This window comes from Lepus europaeus, chromosome 9, assembly GCF_033115175.1.
Source record: "Lepus europaeus isolate LE1 chromosome 9, mLepTim1.pri, whole genome shotgun sequence".
Lineage (NCBI taxonomy): Eukaryota > Metazoa > Chordata > Mammalia > Lagomorpha > Leporidae > Lepus > Lepus europaeus.
The window spans coordinates 18,263,591-18,285,137 of NC_084835.1; the positions used below are offsets into that span (position 1 = coordinate 18,263,591).

At 51.8% G+C, this 21,547-nt stretch overlaps 1 protein-coding gene across 5 annotated transcripts in view; it reads left to right on the forward strand.

Moving 5' to 3' along the window:
• The window catches only part of ULK4 (unc-51 like kinase 4), a 597,001-nt gene extending 579,815 nt beyond the window's left edge, over window positions 1-17,186 (forward strand). For all 5 annotated transcript variants that reach the window (XM_062200117.1, XM_062200120.1, XM_062200121.1 and 2 more), the window contains 2 exons: window positions 14,853-14,938; window positions 17,042-17,186. In XM_062200117.1, the coding sequence (XP_062056101.1) occupies window positions 14,853-14,938; window positions 17,042-17,105 (150 nt within the window). In that variant the 3' untranslated portion in view covers window positions 17,106-17,186. The remainder of the gene's footprint in view (window positions 1-14,852; window positions 14,939-17,041) is intronic.
• The last annotated feature ends 4,361 nt before the right edge of the window (window positions 17,187-21,547 follow it).

The following is a 21,547-nucleotide window of genomic DNA, read 5'->3' on the forward strand; positions in this document are numbered from 1 at the left end:
TTGGTGGCCCAGCACGGTGGGTGAGGGATGGAGGGAAGAAGGGAGCTGGGGGGCGTATTCAGCCTTGTTGCCCTGACGTGGCTCTGACGTGACTCTGTCCTCTGCTCCTCTCCATCCAAAGTTCAGAAGAAGAGCTAGAGACGGGCACGGTGAAGTCACCTCTCTAGTCTGCTGCTTTCCCACCTCGCGGCCCCCACATCTCTCGGATGCTCACCGCTGCACCCCTCACAGCAGAAGGCCAGTGACTGTGCTGTCAAGGGGGATACCTTGATGTGACCCCCGTGAGTTCCCAAGGGCCAGCTGTGATTCGTGTGGGTGCAATTTACAGGCTGTGTCTTCACACAGTTCTCACTTCCCAAGCCCCAGGTTCGCACGCAGGCCCAGTCCCGCGGTAGATGCCACCCATGTGTTTTCTTCCCTGAGAAGGCGATGCCAGGCACATGCCCTGGTTGAACTCCAAGTGCCACTGCCCTGCAGATCAAGTCTCTGGTGCTTGGCTGTCTCTGCACTAGGTTGGGGTCCTCCCAGGAAATCAGCATGACTTGATCCTACATTTCATCAGAACTTTCCCTGGGTAGCCTCTCTTTACTCTGATATCCACAAGAGGTCCACAGCCATCTTTTTTTTTTTTTTTTTTTTTTTTTTTTTGCCAATTAAAACTTTTTCCTCACTTATTTTTGATCTGGCTGTTGTTGATAGTTGGATCAGACCTAAAGATTTCTCATCCCAGTTATGTTATATTCCACATCTTACACTTACCAGGGTTCCTGGCCAGGGGCTGTTGTAATTATGAGCAGTTCCTAAGCAAGAAGGGCGTTGGTACCGACCTGCAGAGAGTTGGCTGGCCTCAAGTGAAAGAGCAGCTGTGCGTAATTTTCTTTTAGAAAACAATCTTGTCTTATGGGGTGAAGGAGAAGAAGCGTTCAAATCCTCAGCTTTCCCATGGCCCCTGGGCTGAGCAGGTACCCACAGGGACAAACAGGAGTTTGTGCCGGAAAGGAGTTAGGCTGAGGAGCACACAGAGCCCAGGAGGAGGCAAGAAAAGGCAAGAGAAACTCCTTCCGCATCACCGCCGCGTTCTCTCTGACGCCTGCTCTCCCGCGTGTGTGGTGATTCGATGCGTGTCGAATGTCCGTCTTCCCTCGCTCGCTGCCTTTCCAAATTTTCAAGGCTCAGTGGAGAGGTGTGGTGCTCACCGTGTTGACCCCGGCCCTGGGCTGCTGTCTTGGACACTGCAGTCCATGCCGTGCCCCTGGGCTGGGCTCCTGGAAGCTGGAGCTGGCTCCTTGCGTGGTAGAATGGTAACATCCATACTACTCGTGGAGGGCTGGGGGATGTCAGCTCGGCCTTTCCCCCTCTCTGTGTGTAGCACTCTGTGTATAGACCCTCAAGGAATAAGGCAAGGCACGATGAGCTGACTGGGGTGAGCGAGCAGTACTGAGCAGTGTGGCCACAGGGTGGGTGCAGGGAGAAAGTCGGCCAGGTCTGTGTCTACCATCCTCCGTCTGTAACGTGGGATGGTGGAAGACCTTCCTGTTGGGAAAACTGTAAAGAGAACCTGAGATGATGGCCCACTGCGGCTACCTGGCAGCTGTCCATTCACTTCCAGCCACTGGCCAGGACAGGTCCACAGGAAGAGAGCAAGGAGAGATGTTGCCAAGTCTTTCCCTGGCCAGGCTCCGAGGGCGGTTCTCCCTACAAGATCAACGTGTTGGCCAATCTGGACAGTCCATATGACCCACAGGACGCTGTAGCTGGGATCAGGGATCCCACACTCTCTCTGCAAGAAGACATTCTGTGGCCTCTGCAGCCACAGGAAGTGCAGACATCAGCAAGCACCATGGTGGGCAGCAAAGGGGGCCAAGCAGTTAACAGGAGGTGGCCCACAAGCCGGTCCAGAGGGGGTGAGCCATGTATACAGGGTCACCCAGCACGCAGGCGGTGCGGCTGGGCTGGAGACGCTGTTCAGTTCCTGAGTCGTCTGCAGACCCCAGCACAGGGCACTCAGAGGCACACGAGAGGATGGGGCGGTCTCCTGGGAGGAGCCTCAGCCATGAAGTCATCCCTGGACGGGGGCCAACCTTAGCGCCACTGCCCTCCTCCTCCTCTCTGCCCAGGTGACCTGGGGCCAAGTTGCATGAGCCCTCCTAACCGCTGTGCCCTCATTTGGTAAAATGAACGCGGTCATACTCACTTTGCAAGGTTGTGAAGAGGAAGAGCACGTGTTTGAAAGCGCTGGGTGCCGAGAAGCAGGTGTTACCATGGCCGTGTTTCCGTCTGAATGCAGGAAGGGAAACTCTGGAAGCGGCTTCGAGAAGTTTCTGGGAAGACCCGGAGCGCTCAGTGCGTCTCACCAGGTGGAACTGGGGGAGGGGCTGCCCGATTCCTTCCCTCCCCAACCCCCAGGGGAGGTCCTGCCCCAGACTCTCGGTTCTGGCATCAGGTGGCAGGGGATGGCATGTCCGGATAAGCACTTGGGAGAAACAGCTTTGAAGTCACATGGACAGCCCCAAGGAGGGGACGACAGAGTCAGTGTGCAGAGAACAATATAAAGGGGCTGGGTGGGGAGGTCTATTTTTGCTTCTTCAACTCTCTGAAGTAGAGTTGTCATAGTTACCTGCCTGTTTTCACTTGTGTTTATAAGACCTGGAGGCCGCAAAATTAAAATAATCCTCCCCCATGTGAGGCGTGCGTCTTTAATAACAGGTGCCAAGGAGCACCTGGGCTGCTCCCACTGTTGTCAGAATCATCTCCTGGTTGTTGTCTTGTTTTGCTGTCCCGCTTCCCCCCCTCCCCGCCGCCCCCAGCCCGTCCATGTTGCCTGGACCTGTTGAGAGGAACTCAGGATCAGAAAGCTGAAGTGAACTTGGCGTCGTTTTGCTACACTTTCAGGATCAGTAAAGATCCAGACGTGCGTGATTACACGCCCATCAGCAGAGCCACAGCCCACAGCTGCCGCCTTCCCCACCTGAAAACATCTATAAATGCAGAAGCCCGCACTGGTGCCTCTTAGGAGCTCGGGAAGGTTGATGCCTGGAGCCATGTTCCTGAGCTGAGAGCCGTGAGGGCAAAGAGAAGTCCTTCCGACCTGTGCCTTTTTCAAGGCCTCAACTAAAGGGTGCAGGCGCCAGGCTTGGATTCACCCCCACAGTGGCCCCTCTGCCTGGAGCAAGCCAGCGTCCTCTGTCGTCACAGCCTTGCCTGCACGTGAGAGGCACTGGCATGTTTTTCAGTCCGGCCATTATCCAGGGGCATTAAGGGGCCGCTCGTACCTGTTTGCTTTTGGGTACGCCAAAATCCAGACTCAGGACGGCAAGGTGTGCACACTACTGGCCGGTGCCATGGCTCACTAGGCTAATTCTCCGCCTGCTGCGCCGGCACACCGGGTTCTAGTTCCGGTTGGGGCACCAGTTCTGTCCCAGTTGCTCCTCTTCCAGGCCAGCTCTCTGCTGTGGCCCGGGAGGGCAGTGGAGGATGGCCCAAGTGCTTGGGCCCTGCACCCGCATGGGAGACCAGGAGGAAGCACCTGGCTCCTGGCTTCAGATCGGCACAGCGCGCCAGCCGTAGCGGCCATTTGGGGAGTGAACCAGCGGAAGGAAGGCCTTTCTCTCTGTCTCTCCCACTACCTTACAACTCCTGAGCCACACAGGGAATTAGATGGTGACTGCTCAGTAAGGCATTGTCTCTTCACTGCCTGTTTGTACCAAATGACGGCATAGATGCTTCATCGACACCATGCCATGTGGAAGTGACCACAGCAAAAAGCTGAATAACATTACGTATTTACCCAAAGTGCATTATCTGATTTTTTTTTATGTGTGTACATGTTAAGGTAAAATACACAAGTTGAGCGTTGCTAATTCAGAAATCCAAAAACTGCTCCCAAAATCCAACACTGTTTGTGGACTAACGTGTCATGAGTAGGACACTCCAGCCTGTGAAACTTTGTTTCATGCATCAAATTCTTTAAAAATGTCGTATAAAAGTTCCTTTGGGCTATGTGTATAAAATGCATATGAAATATAAATGAATTCGCATTTTGATACCCCCAGGATAACTCATTACCTATAAGGAAATATTCCAAAATCTGCAAAATATCTGAAATTCGAAACACTCTGGTCCACAGGATTTGGGATGAGGGCTAATCAACCTGTATTTTTTTTTTTTTTTTTGACAGGCAGAGTGGACAGTGAGAGAGAGACAGAGAGAAAGGTCTTCCTTTTTGCCGTTGGTTCACCCTCCAATGGTCGCCGCGGCCAGCGTGCACCGCACTGCGCCGCACACCACACCGATCCGAAGGCAGGAACCAGGCACTTTTCCTGGTCTCCCATGGGGTGCAGGGTCCAAGGACTTGGGCCATCCTCCACTGCACTCCCGGACCAGAGCAGAGAGCTGGCCTGGAAGAGGGGCAACCGGGACAGAATCCGATGCCCTGACCGGGACTAGAACCTGGTGTGCCGGTGCCGCAAGGCGGAGGATTAGCCTGTTGAGCTGCGGCGCCAGCAATCAACTTGTATTTATACACAGAAGGGGTTTCAAGAAGTTGATGGAAAAATGCCTGCTATCTGTTAATTCCATTTTCCCACATAATTTTTGAAGCACCCTTACATATAGATAGATAGAACAAAAGTAGAGAGGTTGTGTTTCCAAGTTGATCTTAACGCTAAACTGAAATTCCCAGCTCCTTTGATTTTTCCCTTGTGGGTCCCGTGGTTCGAACAATACCTGCCTTCCAGGTGAACCTGGTACACCTAGTACAATTGCTGTCTCCCTTCGGGGTCAGTGAAGCATGCAGCTGCCAGTCAGGTGTCTCAGCAGCCCAGCTGCTTTATGGTCACCGGGAGGCAGAGGAATGGGAGGCAGGCACAACTTGGTTTGCAGAAAGATGCCTGCCATTGGACGTTGAGGAATACTGAAATCCACTTGTTCAGAAACCTGTGCTGTAGCCCGTTACTGCAAATAAAATTGAGCTTGCTTGTGCTGGCTTACGGGAGTTGGATCTGAGTGCTGGGAACCAGTGACTATGAGGAGGAGGTACTGTGTTGGTACTCATCGCAGGCGTAGTCTAAAGCTGTTTCCTTAGAGTCACCCCCACAGTGGACGAGTGTGGCTCTTACTCCCACCTCATTCAGAATGGCCAGGAGATGTCTCTGTGGATCTCTGTTTGCACAGAATAGTCCCTGTGCAGGTAACTCAAAAGAGAAGTAATGACTTTTGAGCAGATCCACAATGTGGGTCTGAAGAAAACTTGGTATTGAGGAAATAGGTGGCGAAAAGCCACATTACCCACTGGAAACACTGGTGCTTGCAAGAGGGGGCTGTTCCATCTCAATCCATCACCTTCAGTGGCCTGAGACCAGACTCCAGGGGAAAGCAGGTCACTCCCAGAGATCATTCCCCTCAAAGTCACTTGAAATCCTAATATTGCAAGTTCGACTAATTATAGAAAACGGTTTGTTACCATGAGACCAAATAACGTAGCAAGGTAAATTAACACTCTGATCTTTAAATTGAAAAAAAAAAATTGCCTGTTCTGGGTCCAGCTGATGGGCCTGGCCTCCCTGGTGTTGCTCTGTTTCCTTATTGAAGAGCATCATGGTTTCTGACACATTTTAGCAATTATGAATAAACCTGCTGCAAACCTTCACATCCAGCTTTCTCTGTGTGGCCATGAGTTTGGATAAATGCCTAAGCGTGCCATGACTAGGCGATACGATAAGACTGTGCTTAGTTTGGTAAGCAGTTGCTGGGCATGAGAATTGCCATTTTTGCATTCTCGTGAGCAATGCTGAAGTCTCTCTGTTCCTCTCCCCAGTGTTTGCTGCCCGTTTTATGGATCGAAGGCAGTTTAGTAAGAGTGTGCAGTTTTAACATGCGTTTCCCTGACAAAGGAAGTTGCTCGTCTTTTCTCATTTGGCATCCACATATCCAGTGTATGTCTAAACACTGTGTCCATTCCCTGCCCAGACTGAAATCAGTTTGTGCTCTCTCGTTGGATTTTTGCAATTCTTTGTATGTTCTGGATGTCAGTGCTGCAGCACGTGTGTCATCTGCAGATGTCTCTCCCAGTCCGTGTCTTGTCTTTTCACTCCCTCATCCATGTTTTACAAGAACACATTTTGTAATACTGATAAAGTCCAGTTTGTCAGATCTGTCCTTCAGGGATCACGCGTCAGTGTTAAAAACTAAGAGAAACCCAAGGTGACGTAGATTTTTCTCCTGTGTTTCCTTCTAGAAGTTGTACAGTTGTCACATCCCTTGCAGATCCCCGATCCGTGTGGGATGATGTTTCGTGTAGTATGTGTCTAAGTGCCTGCATTGGCAGATGGGTATCTGTTCCAGCACCTTCTGTTCAGAAGACTATGTCTCTCTCGTTACATTACCTTTGCATGTTTGTCCAAATTCTGATAGTATGTACGTGGTTCTGCTCTTTCTGGGGTCTCTCTTCTATTGATCTATGTGTCTATCCCTGTGCCGGTACCACACTGTCACAGTAGCTTTAGCCATATAGCAAATCTTAAAATTGGGTAGTGTGGTTCTGCAAACTTTGTTCTGCTTTTCCACAGTCATTTCGGGTATTCTAATTCTTATCCTAAAATTTATACGGAAAGGTAAAAGTTACTCAATACCTACCAAAATCTCTGCTGGGGTTTTGGTAGGAGTTTCACTAAGCCTATGGTTTGAAAGACTTCATGTTTTTATTATGTTGAATCTTCCATTCCTTGAACGTATGGTATTTATCAGTTTGCGGTGGTTTCCTTCGAGGCATGTTGTAGTTTTTAATCCTACAGGTCCTGACTTCTTTGGTTAAGTTTATAGCTTCTTGCTTTATGGCTGAGTTTATTTTACATTTTAGAAATTTTCCATGTGCACTGCAAAGGAGTACTTTGCAATGAGGTGAATTTCTCAGTGTGTGATAGAGTTTGTTCATCTTTCTGTACATAACTTCTGTGCCTCTTCTTCGTCGTCCATGTACGTTACTGGTGGAGATAAAAGGTGTCCCACCATGACTGTGGTTGTGGGTTTTTTTAATTCTCACCACGGTTGTGTCATTTTTTTAAAAATGAGTTTTGAGGCTGTGGTTAGGGGCATACAGAGTTAGAATTGATGGATCTTCCTGGTCAATTGATCTTTTTATACATTTATGTATAAATATATATAAATGTGTCCTTCTTTGCTCATATCTCTAGCTGTGATTACAGCCTTAATGTCTATGTTACTTGATAAAGTAACCAACTTACTTTGGTTTCTGTTTGTATATTTTCTTTTTCCATTCTTCAACCTTCAACAGTTCTGTGCCCTTACATTTAAAGTTTCTTGTACTGTGTGTGTGTGTTTGTGGAGAGAGAGAGAGAAAGGGGAGTATTTTATTTTGTTCATGTCCAGTTTGGAAATCTTGATGTGTTGCTTGGAGTATCTGGCAGATTTGCATTTATTGTAAGTATTTATAAGTTTGGGCTTCCATTTGCCACATTACTCTTGACTTCTGTTTTGGGTTATTTTTGTCCTTCTTTGGGTTTGGGATTGGGTTTGTCTTGTTCTTTTCTAGATTCTTGATGTGGAGGCATGGGTTATTGAGTCAGGATGTCTCATCTTTCCTAACAGAAGTATGTGGTTCTGTAACTTTCCTGCCAAGGTCTGTGTCAGCCACATCTCACAGATTCTGGTACGCAGTATAGTCATTTTCATTCAGCTAACAGTATTTTTGTCATTTTCCTTGGGATGTCCTCTTCAATCCTTGGACTATTGAAAAGTGTTCTTTAATTTCCAAGTGGTTGGAATTATTCCTGTTCTGCTTTTTATGAATTTATGTTTGAATTTGATTATGGCCAGAGAATATTATGGTTTCAGTTCTCTTCAGTTTGTGAAGATGTATTTTATGGCACAGTATTTTATCATTGGTGAGTGCTTCTGGATTCTTGGCGGGGGAGGGGGGGGAGGTGTAGACAGTGTCGTTGAGAAGTTGATGGTGTCGCTTGCTTCTTCGACATCGTTGATGATTGTTTGTGTATTCACTGTTTACGACTCTGAGGGGAGTTTTAGAGACACCAGCCTCAGTTGACGATTTGTCTGCCTTTCGCTGCAGTTACTAACATGAGCTTCTGCCTCGGGTGTGTGTGATTTCTGTTGTCAGGTACGTGTTCCTTTATGGTTCCATCCTCTTGGTGACCTTCCCTTCCATCAGAATGTTCTGTAGGTGCTAGGCCTGGTGATGGTCTCTGCTCTGAAGTGTGCTTTGTCTGATATTGATACATGCACCTCAGCTGTCTTCTGGCTTTGTGTGCCTCGCTTTTTGGCCTTTTGGCTAAGATCAAGTGTAGCTCACGTTTGCCTCATGCATCCTTTTTAAACCTGTAAATTGTAACCAGCCTTTGTCCTCACACTTGAATTAAGATGATAGATAGTTGGATCTTTCCTTAATCATGCAGAAAACCTCTTACTTGCATTTAGACAATTTATATTTAATGTGATTATTGGTATGTTGGGGTTTCGTCTCCCATTTCATTTGCTTTCTGTTTGACTTTCATTTCCTTTTTTTTTTTCTTTTTCATGCCTTCTTTTAAGCTGTTTGAACATGTTATTTATTGCGTTTTAAAAATACTTTAAAAAAATTTGGCTTATTTATTTGAAAGCCAGAGAGAGAGAGCGGTCTTCCATCCGCTGGTTCACTCCCCAGATGGCTGCAACAACTGGGGCAGGGCCAGACCAAAGCCAGGAGCCAGCAGCTTCATCCGGGTCTCCCACACGGGTGCAGGGGCCCAAGGACGTGGGCCATCCTCCACTGCATTGCCAGGCACATTAGCAAGGAGCTGGATTGGAAGCGGAGCAGCCAGGGCTTGAACTGACATTGCTGTGGGATGCAGGGTCGCAGATGGCAGCTCAACCTGCAGCACCACCACACCGGACCCTACTACTCGTTTGTATAACTTCTTGTCAGTAGTTGTTATTGGAGTTATACCATACTTAACTTTTCACAGTCTGCTTTTGACCACGTTTTACCACTTTAATTGGAATAAAACGTGACCACACCCCTTCCAGGTTCCTTTGTCCTGACCCCCATCCTGTATGTTCCAGTTGTCCTATACATGATGTCTACACACATTGAAAACTCCAAAACTCCTTAAGTCAGTATCATTCTTTGGCATTCTGACCATCAGACATCTTGTAAAGAAAAAGGTTACCCAGGGTCCGGCACTGTGGTGTAGCGGGTAAAGCCTGCAGCTTGCACTGCCAGCATCCCATATAGGCACCTGTTTGAGTCCTGGCTGCTCCACTTCCAATCCAGCTCTCTGCTAACATTCCTGGGAAAAGCATCAGAGGATGGCCCAAGTCCTTGAGCCCCTGTGCCCACGTGGGAGACCCAGATGAAGCTCCAGGCCCAGCTCTGGCCACTCAGCCATCTGGGGAGCGAACCAGCAGATGGAAGATTTTCTCTCTCTCTCTCTCTCTCTCTACCTCTCTGTATAACTCTGAATTTCAAAATCAGTAAGTATTTTTTTAAAGAAGAATAGCTTGTTATATTTACCATTTTGGTTGCTTTTCCTTCATTCCTAATTTTCCAAGTTTGCTTTTGGTGTCATTTTCTTTCTCTCCGAGGAACTCCCTTAGCAGTTCTTTTAGAGCAGCTCCGCTGGTCGTCTTCCTTCACCTGAGACTCTTCATTTCACCTTCATTCCTGAATGATGCTCTGATAGCATAATATCATCCCAGGGTGACAAGTGGTAGATACAGGAGCCTTATTTGCTAAGTTTCTCCTTTAGCACTTACTGTGCCAACCGTAAATTATCTGTTGCTAGATAATAAGATTTGAGCCCTAAATTGGTCTCTGGTTTCCAGTGCATCACAGAAAAATCTGCAAAATCATACAGTGCACTTGAGCATGAATGAGCAGACACCAAACTCAGGACAGGGGGCAATGAACCTGCTTATACCTGAGGGCTAGAGCAAGCCCCTCCCAGCACAGCTGCTTGGATGTCTTTAGTGCCTTCTGAAATTTATATATGTATGTGTGTATGTATGTATATATATATATGTACATATATATACATCTATATAACAGATATGTACATAACATATATGTATGTGTATACACACACACACACACACACATATATATATATACCAAAAGTAGTTGGAAATTTTAAATGATCAATTTGTGCTATGTTTATGAAATATCTTTCATGTAGCTGTGTGTGTGTGTGTTACAAGATTTATTTGAAAGAGCTACAGAGAGAGGGAGAGACAGAGATTCTACTTTCCAAGGCATATCAGCAAGGAGCTGGGTCAGAAGTGGAGCAGCCGAGACACAAACCGGTGCCCATATGAGATGCCGGCATCATACGGCAATGACTTTACCCCCTGCACCGCAATGCCGGCCTCTAGCAGAAGCCTTGAATTGAAGTTTAATATTTCTTTGTCGATAATTTTGTGCAATACCAGTGACAAAAATAACGGCACTATAATAAAAACCAGGTTTGTTGATCTTTCAAGAAATACAAATAAAAACTAACGATGTCGCGGTGCTGTCTCCTGGCCTCGATGGTTTCTGATGATGGTTCACGGTCAGGCCGATCCTCAGTGCCCTGTAGGTAACACATCTTTTCCTTTTCTGCCTCCTTTCAAGAGCCTTGGTCTCCAGCAAGCTTGAGTACGATGCGTGTGGGTGTGGATTTCTCACGTTAGGGATTTCCTCGGCCATTTACATCTGTAGTCTCTTTTTTTCCCCACTTGCCATCGTCTGCACTGGGTTTTCTTCACCAACATTTGGATCCATTCGTTCCGGGACCTCACTCTAGGACCCCGGCACACAGACTTGCTGGTTTTCTCCCACGCTCCCCTGCGGCACTGTTCATCTGTGTGCTCAGTGTTTTCTTCCTCTGTGTTGCTTAGCTAGGATAATTTCTGCTGTTGCGTCTTCAAGCTCACCGGCTCGTCTTCATCTCCATTTCTGCCACTGATTCCAGCCAGCAAGGTTTATTTTTTTTTTTAAGTTGTTGTTATTACAATTTTAGCTCTAAAATCTCCATTTGGTTGCTATATCGCCTGTTTTTTTAACTGATACGTTCTATTTTAATACTTGTTTCAACAGCTTTAGTGATTATTTGTTTCTAGAGATTTTTAAGTGACACTTTAAAGTCTTAGATAATTACGGCATCTGTGTCATTTTATTTGATATCTTCTGTTGATTGTCTTCTGTCATGTGAGTTGTAATTGTCATGATTATGTAATGCCAAGTAATCTTTGCATTTTATCCTAGTCATTTTATTTTTAATTACTTATTTGAGAGGTAGAGGGAGACAAAGAATTGCCACTTGCTGTCTCCCCAGCACTGGGCCAGGCCCAAGCTGGGAACTGGGAACTCAGTTCCAGTGTCCCGTGTTGATGGCAAGGACCCGATTATTGGAGCCATTACCTGCTGCCTCCCAGGGTGCACATGTGCAGGAAGCTGGAGTCAGGAGCAGAGCCGGGACTTGAACTCAGGTACTGTGATATCCATTCGTCGGCGTCCCCGCCGACATCTAAGCTGCCAGGCCACACACCTGCCCTGTATCCTGGCATTTTAATCACTCCATTACGCGCCCCTGTCCTACCGAAGCCCCAGAGAGAAAAATGGCGTTTTGTTTCAGCAGGCACTGGTACCACTTAGCTTCGTAGCAGGTTGGAGCTGTCACCGCATTGCCAGCTGAGTATCTAAAGTATCGCAGGGCTGCACGGTGCGTGCCTCCTCCAGGGGCCAGTCGGGGATGTGGGCAGAGATCTATCTATCCTCACTGTTCTCCAAGTCGTGGCTGTGCCGTTGGGACCCGTTCCGTGTGCGCACAGGTTGGGAGTGAGCCCAGGAGTGCATCAGACAGTTCATCACCTCCCTGCTACAGGAAACCAGAAGGGGTTCCGTGAGTCTCCCCTTTTCTCTGGGAAGAACCGGCCTATGTCCGCAGCCACGCTCCCTTGGGCCGAACACCGGCAAAACAGATGGAGAGAGACCTCAGGGCTGCAGGCGGCCGGGGCTGCCTGCTGCAGCTGTCCCTGTCCCCGCAGAATTGCCTAGGGCCCGGGGTGCACACGGATGGAGGAGAGCAAGTGGGGAAAACCTGGAGTGTTCGTCTCCTCCCCCACCACTGCGCTGTGTCTCCTGGAGCGCTGCACCTGCCCCACCACGCTCAGGACTGCGTGGAGGTCTGTCTGGGCTGCACTGGAGGGAAGGTGGCGTGGTGGTGTTGGTCCCGTGTATGCCCCCAGTGCGCCCACTGCGAGTTGCTGTCAGCGTCCACAAATGTCTGTGCCATGTTTCAGAGCTGTGCGCAGAGGGGGAGAGGGAGGGTGGCTTTGGTGTTCTCCATCTTACCCAGCCCTGGAACCACAGTTGGTGGAATGCGACACTTCTATTCTCTACTTCACTCGTCCTTATATAAGGGACAGCAGGTGACGTTGTTAATAAGAGCCCCGTTGAAAGCGGTCAAACCGCGGTGTTTTCAGTTAATTCTTTTGGCTGGGTGGATGCCAGCTGCACATGCAGCCGTTTCGGCCTCTTCCTGGGATCAGAGAATTCTCGCGCTCTGTCTTGGCTCACGCCTCTCACCTGCCCTGTGGGTGAACGTGATTGGGTCATTTCTGTGCACTTGTCCGGTGACTGCCTGGGAGCAAACACCCTGCACCTGAGCCCCTGGCAGGGCGGGCAGCCCCAGGGAGGCCCCCCTGTGGCTCACCTGAGCTGTGGGAGGCGGTTCGGAGACCAATCAGGTGGGAGTCTTCCATGAAGACCCCTGATGTGGAGGGCGTTAGCAGCCTCAGTTTGTTGGACCACTGTCCGGGACCCAGCACTCACGCTGGGGGCCGGGGTCATTTCAGTACAGGTTGTCGTGCAGCCCCTCTGAGATGCTCATCTTTTGCAGAAACCAGCCCTGCCGGCTGGGCTCAGGCACCCCAGGATGGGAGAGGACCTCCGGGGGACTGCAAACCCATTGACACGTCATTCAGAGGCCATGCTAAGCTCTAATTACCCTCTGTGATCTTGCTGCCACCACGAGAGACCCTTTAAGACATGTCAGCCTCTTCTTGAGCCCTGGAAACCTCATCCAATCTTGGTGGCTGCGACCACCGTTGGCTGAGTGAGGCCTGCCCAGGTGGGCTCCATGGGGGAGGAGGACCAGGTGCATGGGAGCTCCTATAGTGGTCCCTTAATGTCACCGAGCCCCCACGCCCTCACCTGTAAGGCTACAGGGAGGTGGATGTTTGACCTGCTGATTGAGACAGCCACGTCCCACGTGGGAGTGCCTGGGTTACACACCCAGCTCCGGCTTGCTGCTAGCGCGGACCCTGGAAAGCAGTGATGGCTCAAGTCGTTGGATTCCTGCCCCCTCCCCCATGTGGGAGCTCCCAGCTTCACATCCGGGGAGTGAACCAGCAAAAGGGGCTGGGGTGGGGGTGGTGTTCTCTCCATCCTCCTCCCATGTCAAATTCATCCACTTTACAAATACAGATGGTAGGGCCCATTTCTATTTTTTTTTTTTTTTTAAGATTTATTTACTTGAAAGAGTTACACAGAGAGAGAAGGAGAGGCAGAGAGACAGAGAGAGAGAGAGAGAGAGAGAGAGAGAGAGAGAGAGAGAGAGAGAGAGAGAGAGGTGTCAGTCTTCAATCCGCTGGTTCACTCCCCAGATGGCTGCAATGGTGGGAGCTGCGCTGATCCAAAGCCAGGAGCCGGGAGCTTCTTCCGGGTCTCCCACATGAGTGCAGGGGCCCAAGGACTTGAGCCATCTTCTCCTGCTCTCCCTGGTGATAGCAGAAAGCTGGATCGGAAGTGGAGCAGCCAGGACTCAAACCAGTGCCCATATGGAATGCAGGCACTGCAGGCGGCGGCTTTACCCGCTATGCCACAGCGCCAGCCCCCCATTTCTATTTTTAATAATGCTACAGATTTGTCTTACAAAGTGAGAGTATGTATGTATGTATTTGAGAGAGAGAGCCCGCTTCCATTGGTTCACTCCCCAAATGCCTACAAATGCCCACAGCCAGGACTGGACTGTGCTGAAGCTGGGAGCTGCACCCAGATCTCCCATGTGGGCGACAGGAACCCAGTCACTTGAGCAGTCACCTGTGGCCTTCCAGGGTCTGCAGCAGCAGACAGCTGGAGTCATGGACCCGAATCCAGACACTCCAGTGTGAGACATGTGTCTTAACTGATCGGCTAAACACCCGCCCCTAAACAAGTACTAAAGGTAACAATCGGAATAAAAGTAGGGCATGAATGGTGAATTAAGGGGAGCAGGCCTAACAGCGGGGCCATGGGTTCGTCCCTGAAGCACCCTCTTCTCTGGCAGCTGGGTAATGCAGCCCCTGGGTGGCCCTTGCAGCTCTGAGAGCTTATGGTGCAGGCTGCCCACATCTGTTTCTCCCAGGATAGCAGGGATCAGCAAGGGTACATGTCCTGGGGTCTGACCGTCAGAGCTTCTCTTCCCAGGCTCCCCAGGCACCCAGAACCATGGTCCTTCTTCCTGCATGAGTGAGCTTAGACTGGTTTGGGCCCAGAGCTCCAAGGACACATTGCCAATTACTAGCCCAGCCTGCTGGTTCCCAGCACTGATGATGGAGCTTTGCTTGCCCTGGACAATTCAGGGTTCCAGACCCACAGGAGGCAGCGCCTCCTGAACTGCACATTGCAAGTGCCAGTGGATCCCCGTCATGCCCCCCCCCCAACCCCGAAGGTCCCCATGTCCTGTCTCTATCCCTGTGGTCAGCAGTGCCCAACTCAGGGCACGCTCCCGGGGCACCACAGAGGCCTGACACTCACGCCACGGGGATGAATCAGGGAGAAGGGAGCTGAGCCCTTTCCTCTCCTTCCCTCCCTGCAGATCACCTCCAATGAGAAGCACCTGGAGAGTCTGAAGAAGGCGGACAGTCTCCTGCGGGCTCTGGAGCGGCTGGCCCCAACCGGGGGGTGAGTGGGCATGGGAGCAGGGGCTAATGAGGGCCAGCGTTTCTCCCCCCACCACACACCCTGACTCATTATCCCCCAAGATGCTCCACCCACTGGGCATCTTCACCGCGGAGGGGAAAGGGCAGGGGTCAACGAGGGAAAGGAAGCTTTGGTCCTGCCGGGGGAGGCAGCATCCCCATCCCAAGGCATCTGAGCAGGTGGAATGGGCGATGACCAGGTGGGCTGCACCCCTGGCCCGTGTGCACCCAGGTCCTCTAGCAGCAGCCCGGCCAGAGGTATCTTCCTCACCACTGTGTGGAAGCCCCACAGGGCTGCGCAGTGCTGACAGTTCAGCCTGCTCTACAGCACTGGATCTGCAGAGGTGACCCTTGGATGCTGAGCCTGTGGGCTCTGGCCAGCCTCTCAGTCCCCAGCCAGTGCGTATAGAACATTCCAGAAGTGAGGTCCATGGACTGTCAATGAGGCATGTGTTTTACACACATACACTGTGAAGGCGGGAGCTGGCCCACGGGCATGCTGATGCTCAGTGTGGTGGGAGTGAGACAGTGGCATGCACCCCCCCCACACACACACCTCACCCCTAAACGTGAGAGGTGGGTGCCAGGGGATGGGGATGGGGCACACTGGATCTTACATCCTTATGCAAAGTGTTAGTGCCCAGGAGAAATGGCAGGGGAGTGGGAAGAACACTGCCCCCACGTACCCACCTTCCTGTAAGCGGGTGCTGTGTGACTGGGCTCGCTGCACGTGACAGCAGCACCATGGAGGCTGCTAGTGGGGGCTCAGGCACGCAGGCCCACCCCGTCACCCCAGCAGGGTCCCCAGAGCCGAGGGAGGTGGGCAGTCCCAGCGCCTGCTGCTCTCCCCACCCTGGGGAGAAGCACCCCCACATAAGGGGAGCTTGATCTTCACTGGATGTGCGAGACGTGGAGAGCCTTTCTGTTGATTTCATGACTACGGGGCTCTGTGGAAGGTGACATTAGCTTGGGCCCCTTCTGACCTCTGGGCCCCCGGGGTGTGTGGCTTGTGACGAGTGGGTGACATCCATCCCCGGAGATCCTGGCCCCGCTGCAGCCACCCTCATGGGCTTGTGCTGGGTTGGGGGGAGGCCCCTGCCTCGGTGGGATTCTCCCAGTTAGCAAGGTGCTCAGTGTGGCCGGATGCCGGGACTTAGCACATGCTTGTGCCCAACTGGGAGCGCACGCGTCCACGCGTGGCTGGATGCTGCTGCAGCAGCAGCAGCTCTGGCCCCAACCCTGGCCACGTGGCAGTGAGGCTGCCTCACGTGGGCTGCACCCAGGTGGCCCTGGGTCAGCCTGGAATTCGTGGATGGCAGTTTTCCATCCAGAGGGTGGCCTGCCTGCCTTTGTCAGCCGTCTAGGGTTGCTCTGGCGGGCAGGATGGGCAGCAGGGCCCCACCAGACTGGTCTGGATTCCGCCCCGGAGCAGGCGGAGTTAAAACACATTTCCCACATCGCTCGGGGCCTTGGATGCGCAGGGCAGAAATGAGGCACCGTCTCCTAGTGTCGCAGCCCCATCCCACTGCCACCCGTGTCTTTCCCACGGCACCCCCACCCCCAGCTCTGTGTGCAGCCCCGAGCTAATTTTACCCTTCAAGGGTCACTGCCGTGTGAGTGCCACTCCTGGCTTCCCTACCAGTTGTTAAGGCACAGGTTTCAATGTGTCTCAAGCAAGTTGCTCCCCTAACAGTTTCCATGTGAAGCTCTTCATTGCATATCCACACGTCGGAGTACGGCACCCAGAGCTGCTGGCTGGTTGGCAAGGCAACTGGTAACGTGGGGCAGGCAGGGTCAGTGCACAGAGAGGGCCTGGGACGTGGGGAGCAGTGCATGCTGCCAGAAGCTTCCTCGGTTCTGGGGTTGAGAAGGGTGAGTTCTGGGACTTCCTCCCTGTGCACACCCACCCCCAGGACTGTGGGGTTTTCAGCTCACCCCAGAGCCAGGGATTTCTGCTTCTTCCCAAGATAATGCATGTGGGTGGCAGCTGGGCCACCAGACACCCAGGGACCAATGGAGCCAGCGCCTGTGATGGCAGATAGATACCATCGCCTGTTCAAGGTGTTTCTGCTTTGGTTTTCCTCAGCTTGTCTGCTGACAGTGCGGTACCTTCCCTGGCCCTGGAGATCCTTCGCGCCGTTGGGTGCTAGACAAGCCTGGCTCCCAGACACACCCGCGCCACATCACCGCCCACCGCTGTATTTGGACCTAATAAAGCCAGCTGAACCTGAACCTGCCAACTGCAAGTGCTCTCACTCACTACCCAGGGCCCTCAGCGGACTTCCCCGGTTCCCGTGGGGTGCATCTGGGAGGGCCAGCCATGCTGCTTTCCCATCCCTCTGCTGTGAGCTCTGCCTGTGCGAACAAGGCAGCCGAGACGCTCCGTCCGTCTTCAGCCTGCTGGTTTCTGTGCGTGTCTCCTCTTGTGCTGGGGGAAGAACCTTTTTTTTTTTTTTTTTTTTTTTTTTTGGACAGGCAGAGTGCACAGAGAAAGGTCTTCCTTTTCCGTTGGTTGATCCCCCAAATGGCCGCTGCAGCCGGCACTGTGCCAATCCGAAGCCAGGAGCCAGGTACTTCCTCCTGGTCTCCCATGTGGGTGCAGGGCCCAAGAACTTGGGCCATCCTCCACTGCACTCCCGGACCACAGCAGAGAGCTGGACTGGAAGAGGGGCAACCGGGACTAGAAGCTGGGGTGCCGGCGCCGCAGGCGGAGGATTAGCCTAGTGAGCCATGTCCCAGTGGAACCACTACTTCTAACTTCCTGCCCTCCCTCCTGTCCACCCAACCCTTTCCGGCTTCTCCCCCATACCCACAAGGGAAGCCCAAGCACAGGTTTGTGGGCAGCAGTAGAAGGCAGGGGCAGGTCCTTGGCAGCTCTACCCAGGCCTCCGCTGAGGCCATCCCTCAGCCTCTCTGCAGTGTTTCCCCGTCTGCAAAATGAGAGGTGAGGCTACACTTGACCACTGGCTGCTAACTGGTCCAGAGCTCCAGGGCTCCAGTGACAAACGCGGCCCAGATGGATTGCGTCCCCAGGCAGCTGCCACCTGCATGCTGAGTGGGAGGCACATCAGCCCCATGCACAGCATTGTGGGAAGCCGCTGGCAGTCGCTGACAGCCCCTCTTGGATACAGCCAATCTGAGTGGTTGGCCACTTTGCACATAGCTTCGTAATAAGGACACAAGCTCTGTGCCCAACTGCAACAGCGTTCCCCGTGTCAACCTTACTGAATTCCCTCCATAGCCTGCGACACCAGCCAGCAGCCTTGGAGCCCAGTCCCTTGCCACAGCCCCACGGCCTGGCTGAACTCATGACTGACTCCTGAACCTGTGTGCACCCTCACGGGGGTTTTCAGAGCTTGGGGTCCGTCTCCCACCCAGGAATAGGCATCTTCTGGTGACCTCGCCCCAGCCTGCCTGCTGCCACTTGTGAGGCAGCTCCAAGGACTTCAACCTTGATTGCACCTGCACTCGCTTGGTCTGCTGCGTCCAGGGAGCAGGCACAGCTGTCCCCATGATCGCCTTCCAGGTTGGACAGACAGGGACCAGGTTCCACATGGATTCTGCTAGGCATACTCCTGGCCTAAAGCCTCCTGGCATTGCCTGTCCAGGGTGAGTCCTATCTGGGCTAGCAGGGTCACTGTCCTGCTGGAGGTGTCAGGTTCCTGACACGCGAAGCTGTGTCCTTGTGGAGGAAGAGGGTCCTCATCAATCTCACGAGGGTGGGCCCGAGTTCCCGGGGGGGGGGGGGGCGGAGCAGGCTAACCCAGCAGAGGGCTAACCCTGCCCTGCCCTGCCTTTGTGTTTGCAGCTGGCTCCTGACCACCAGTTCCCCAACACCCCCCCCTCCCCCGGATTCTGGCGGTGGCAAGGGGCCCAGGCCTAGGCACCGATTTGTCCCATCCTTCCCTCCATTCCCACACTTCAGCTATTTGCTGGACGGCTTCCATGCATCAGCTGAGCTGCTCCAGGAATGCAGGATGTCTCAAGTTCAGAGGTAGGAGGCAGCCCCGGGGTACCTGACCGGAGCTGGGCACCACCTGCAGCGACCTCACAGTCCTGCCCCCTGCATCTTCTCACTTTGCCCACACCACCTCCAAGCAGCCTCAGGTCCAGTCTGAATACAGGGCTAGCGTTCTCCCCACCCGAGAGCTCAGAAAGCCGGGCTCTGGGGCAAGTGAGGCGACTGGAACTGGGTCTCCCCTGCTTGAATACAGAAATATCCAAGGTGGCAGAAGCCCTGACACAGGCAGGGCTGGAAGGAGTACTGGGGACCCTTGGGAGAGCTGGAGGTGGGCATAGGGCAGGGGCAAGGCAAGCCAGAGCTTCTGAGGCTTTGGCCCCAGCATTTTAGGCAGAGGGGTGGGGAGCCTCGGAGCAAGCAGCTGTGACCTTGGACAAGGATCCTTTAAAAGCCCCCTTCCCAACTACAGGCTTGATGTCGGGGCGGACACACATTTTGTAGAGCTCGGTCTGGTAAAAACCTATTCGGCACCAACAGCTGCACCGCAGGTAGGCTCTGCTGCTCCTTTATGGAAGCACAGACTTGCAAGACCATTCTGCATCAAAGCATGGCTCCACACGCCGGTTTCCCCCCGACTGCAGCGACCCACCAAGTAAGGCACCACAACTTCCCCAGCCAGGGGCACTGTGAGGGATGTCGGTGTTGCTGTTAGCAACAGAGTGCTGCAGTGAGTGGCCCTGGGACAAATACCAGTGGTAGTGCCACTCCCTCTGTCACAGTGGCTCTGCCAACCTTTTCTAAGACGGAAATTCAGGAGAATTTAGACAGGTTTCATGGCTAATGCCAAACCTACATTGTAAATACATAGGGTCCCAATTTCTCGAGAGGGTGGAGTGTCTCCTTTGCGTCCCTGTTCTCCCTCCCCGCTGCTCAGCTGTCTGCCCACCCCTCGCGAGTGGCAGCGACTCCATGTAGGATGCTGCCAGAGCTGCGCAGTCACCTCAGAACTGCAGTGAGGTGGGTAATCTGCAGTTACGATTCTCAACCGAAAACAAAACTGCAGATCAATGTTGAAGGCTTTGTTTTTTAACAATGTAATTCAGAGCTTGTTTTATTATAGCAATCAAAATAAGAATTACTTACAGAGCATATTTATCTTAAAATCTTTTGCTGTCAAGGATTCAAATAATCCAATCAATAGCCTGTCTAGAACATCAGCCTGCTCACTGCCACGGGACCAGTCTTGTTCTCCCAACGACAGCATAGCGCCCTGTTCTCCTGTGACCACACTCAGCTCCCAATCCACTGGGTGCCAGCCACACCGATGGGCAGCACTCCCTCTGGACATGTTCTTCCCCACTGGCAGCGTCCTGTCCTACCTGTGGTACCTTGGCAGGTAACCACTATTCTGACTTTTGCAGCTGTCCCTTCCTTTAAAAGTGCTTTTCCTCTGTCTTTGGACCAGTGAAGTCCCGCAGCATGCATGTGTGACTCCTGTTCCCTGCTCTATGTGTGAACCTTTTTAGTGCACTATTTCTCATGGAAGCCGCGGGCTTCTGGGGTGTGCTGCTACTGTGACCCACATGATGGAGCCTGAAAGGAAAAGTCTGTGATACTGAGATTTTCTTGGGCACACATACCTTCTGCATTAATTTGTTTTATTCCAATGGCTACTTAATCATTCCATACTTTTTCAAGAAAGTCCATTTTCCACACTGATGCTACTTCTACCTCTGAGGTACCTTAAAAAATGATCCTACCATTAGCCTTACAGTTTGGCTGGAGAGCTGCTACAGCAAGTCTGTTGTCTTTACTGTTCTTAAGTGCCTGCATCCCCCTGGGTGCTTGTCAGTACAGCCCAGAACTACCTTGCTAAACTGGATTAATTTCCTCGTTACACTGGATAAATCTCTAAAGATGCTTTCTGGTTTAGAAAAAACCTGTAAATGTACCATCCTGCCAAGGTTCTTCCTGTTAAGAGCTAAACTTGCTGCGTGAACCTACCAGCAGCACTTGGTATCCTTGCAATACTGATTGGTTGGTTGTCATGTATAAGGAAAAAGCTGACTTTCAAAAAGGAACTTCATGCGTGTTCATCCAACTGCTACCACCTTGATAAAAACACATTCGGTCAGAAACAGCTTTCCCTCCACTCAAAACACTCTTGCTTTTACAGAGCAAAACACAAGTCTTAACAGGTCTGCGCTCCGAGATGACAAAGTCTTCAGACTTACCACCAGGATGACGGGATCATCTGGCAGAGAGTGGGAGGATGGCCCGTCCTGTCGATGTTCAGATAAGTCTGCTTAATTAGCAGTTCAAAGTGGAGCTACAGGAATTCCCCTCCAAATGAGTCACCCTTGTGTGGAGGTGCTTGCAGCCCCAAGGCCAGGTCGGTAGTGTTTCCTTTTTACCTGCAGGAATACCCTGTGGAGGGATGCCTCCTGGCTTTCAGCTTTGCTGTTTCTTACAGCTCAGTGTAGCCCCAAAGGCTTCTGGTCACTTGGACGAGACTGAGGCCAGGCTGAAAGGGTCTTGGCCCACAGCTCTCCTCCAAGAACCTAAGTGCAGGAAGATGGAGATACTGTTACCCTCACCACTGAGTGACAAGAAGGAAAAAAAGTGACACCA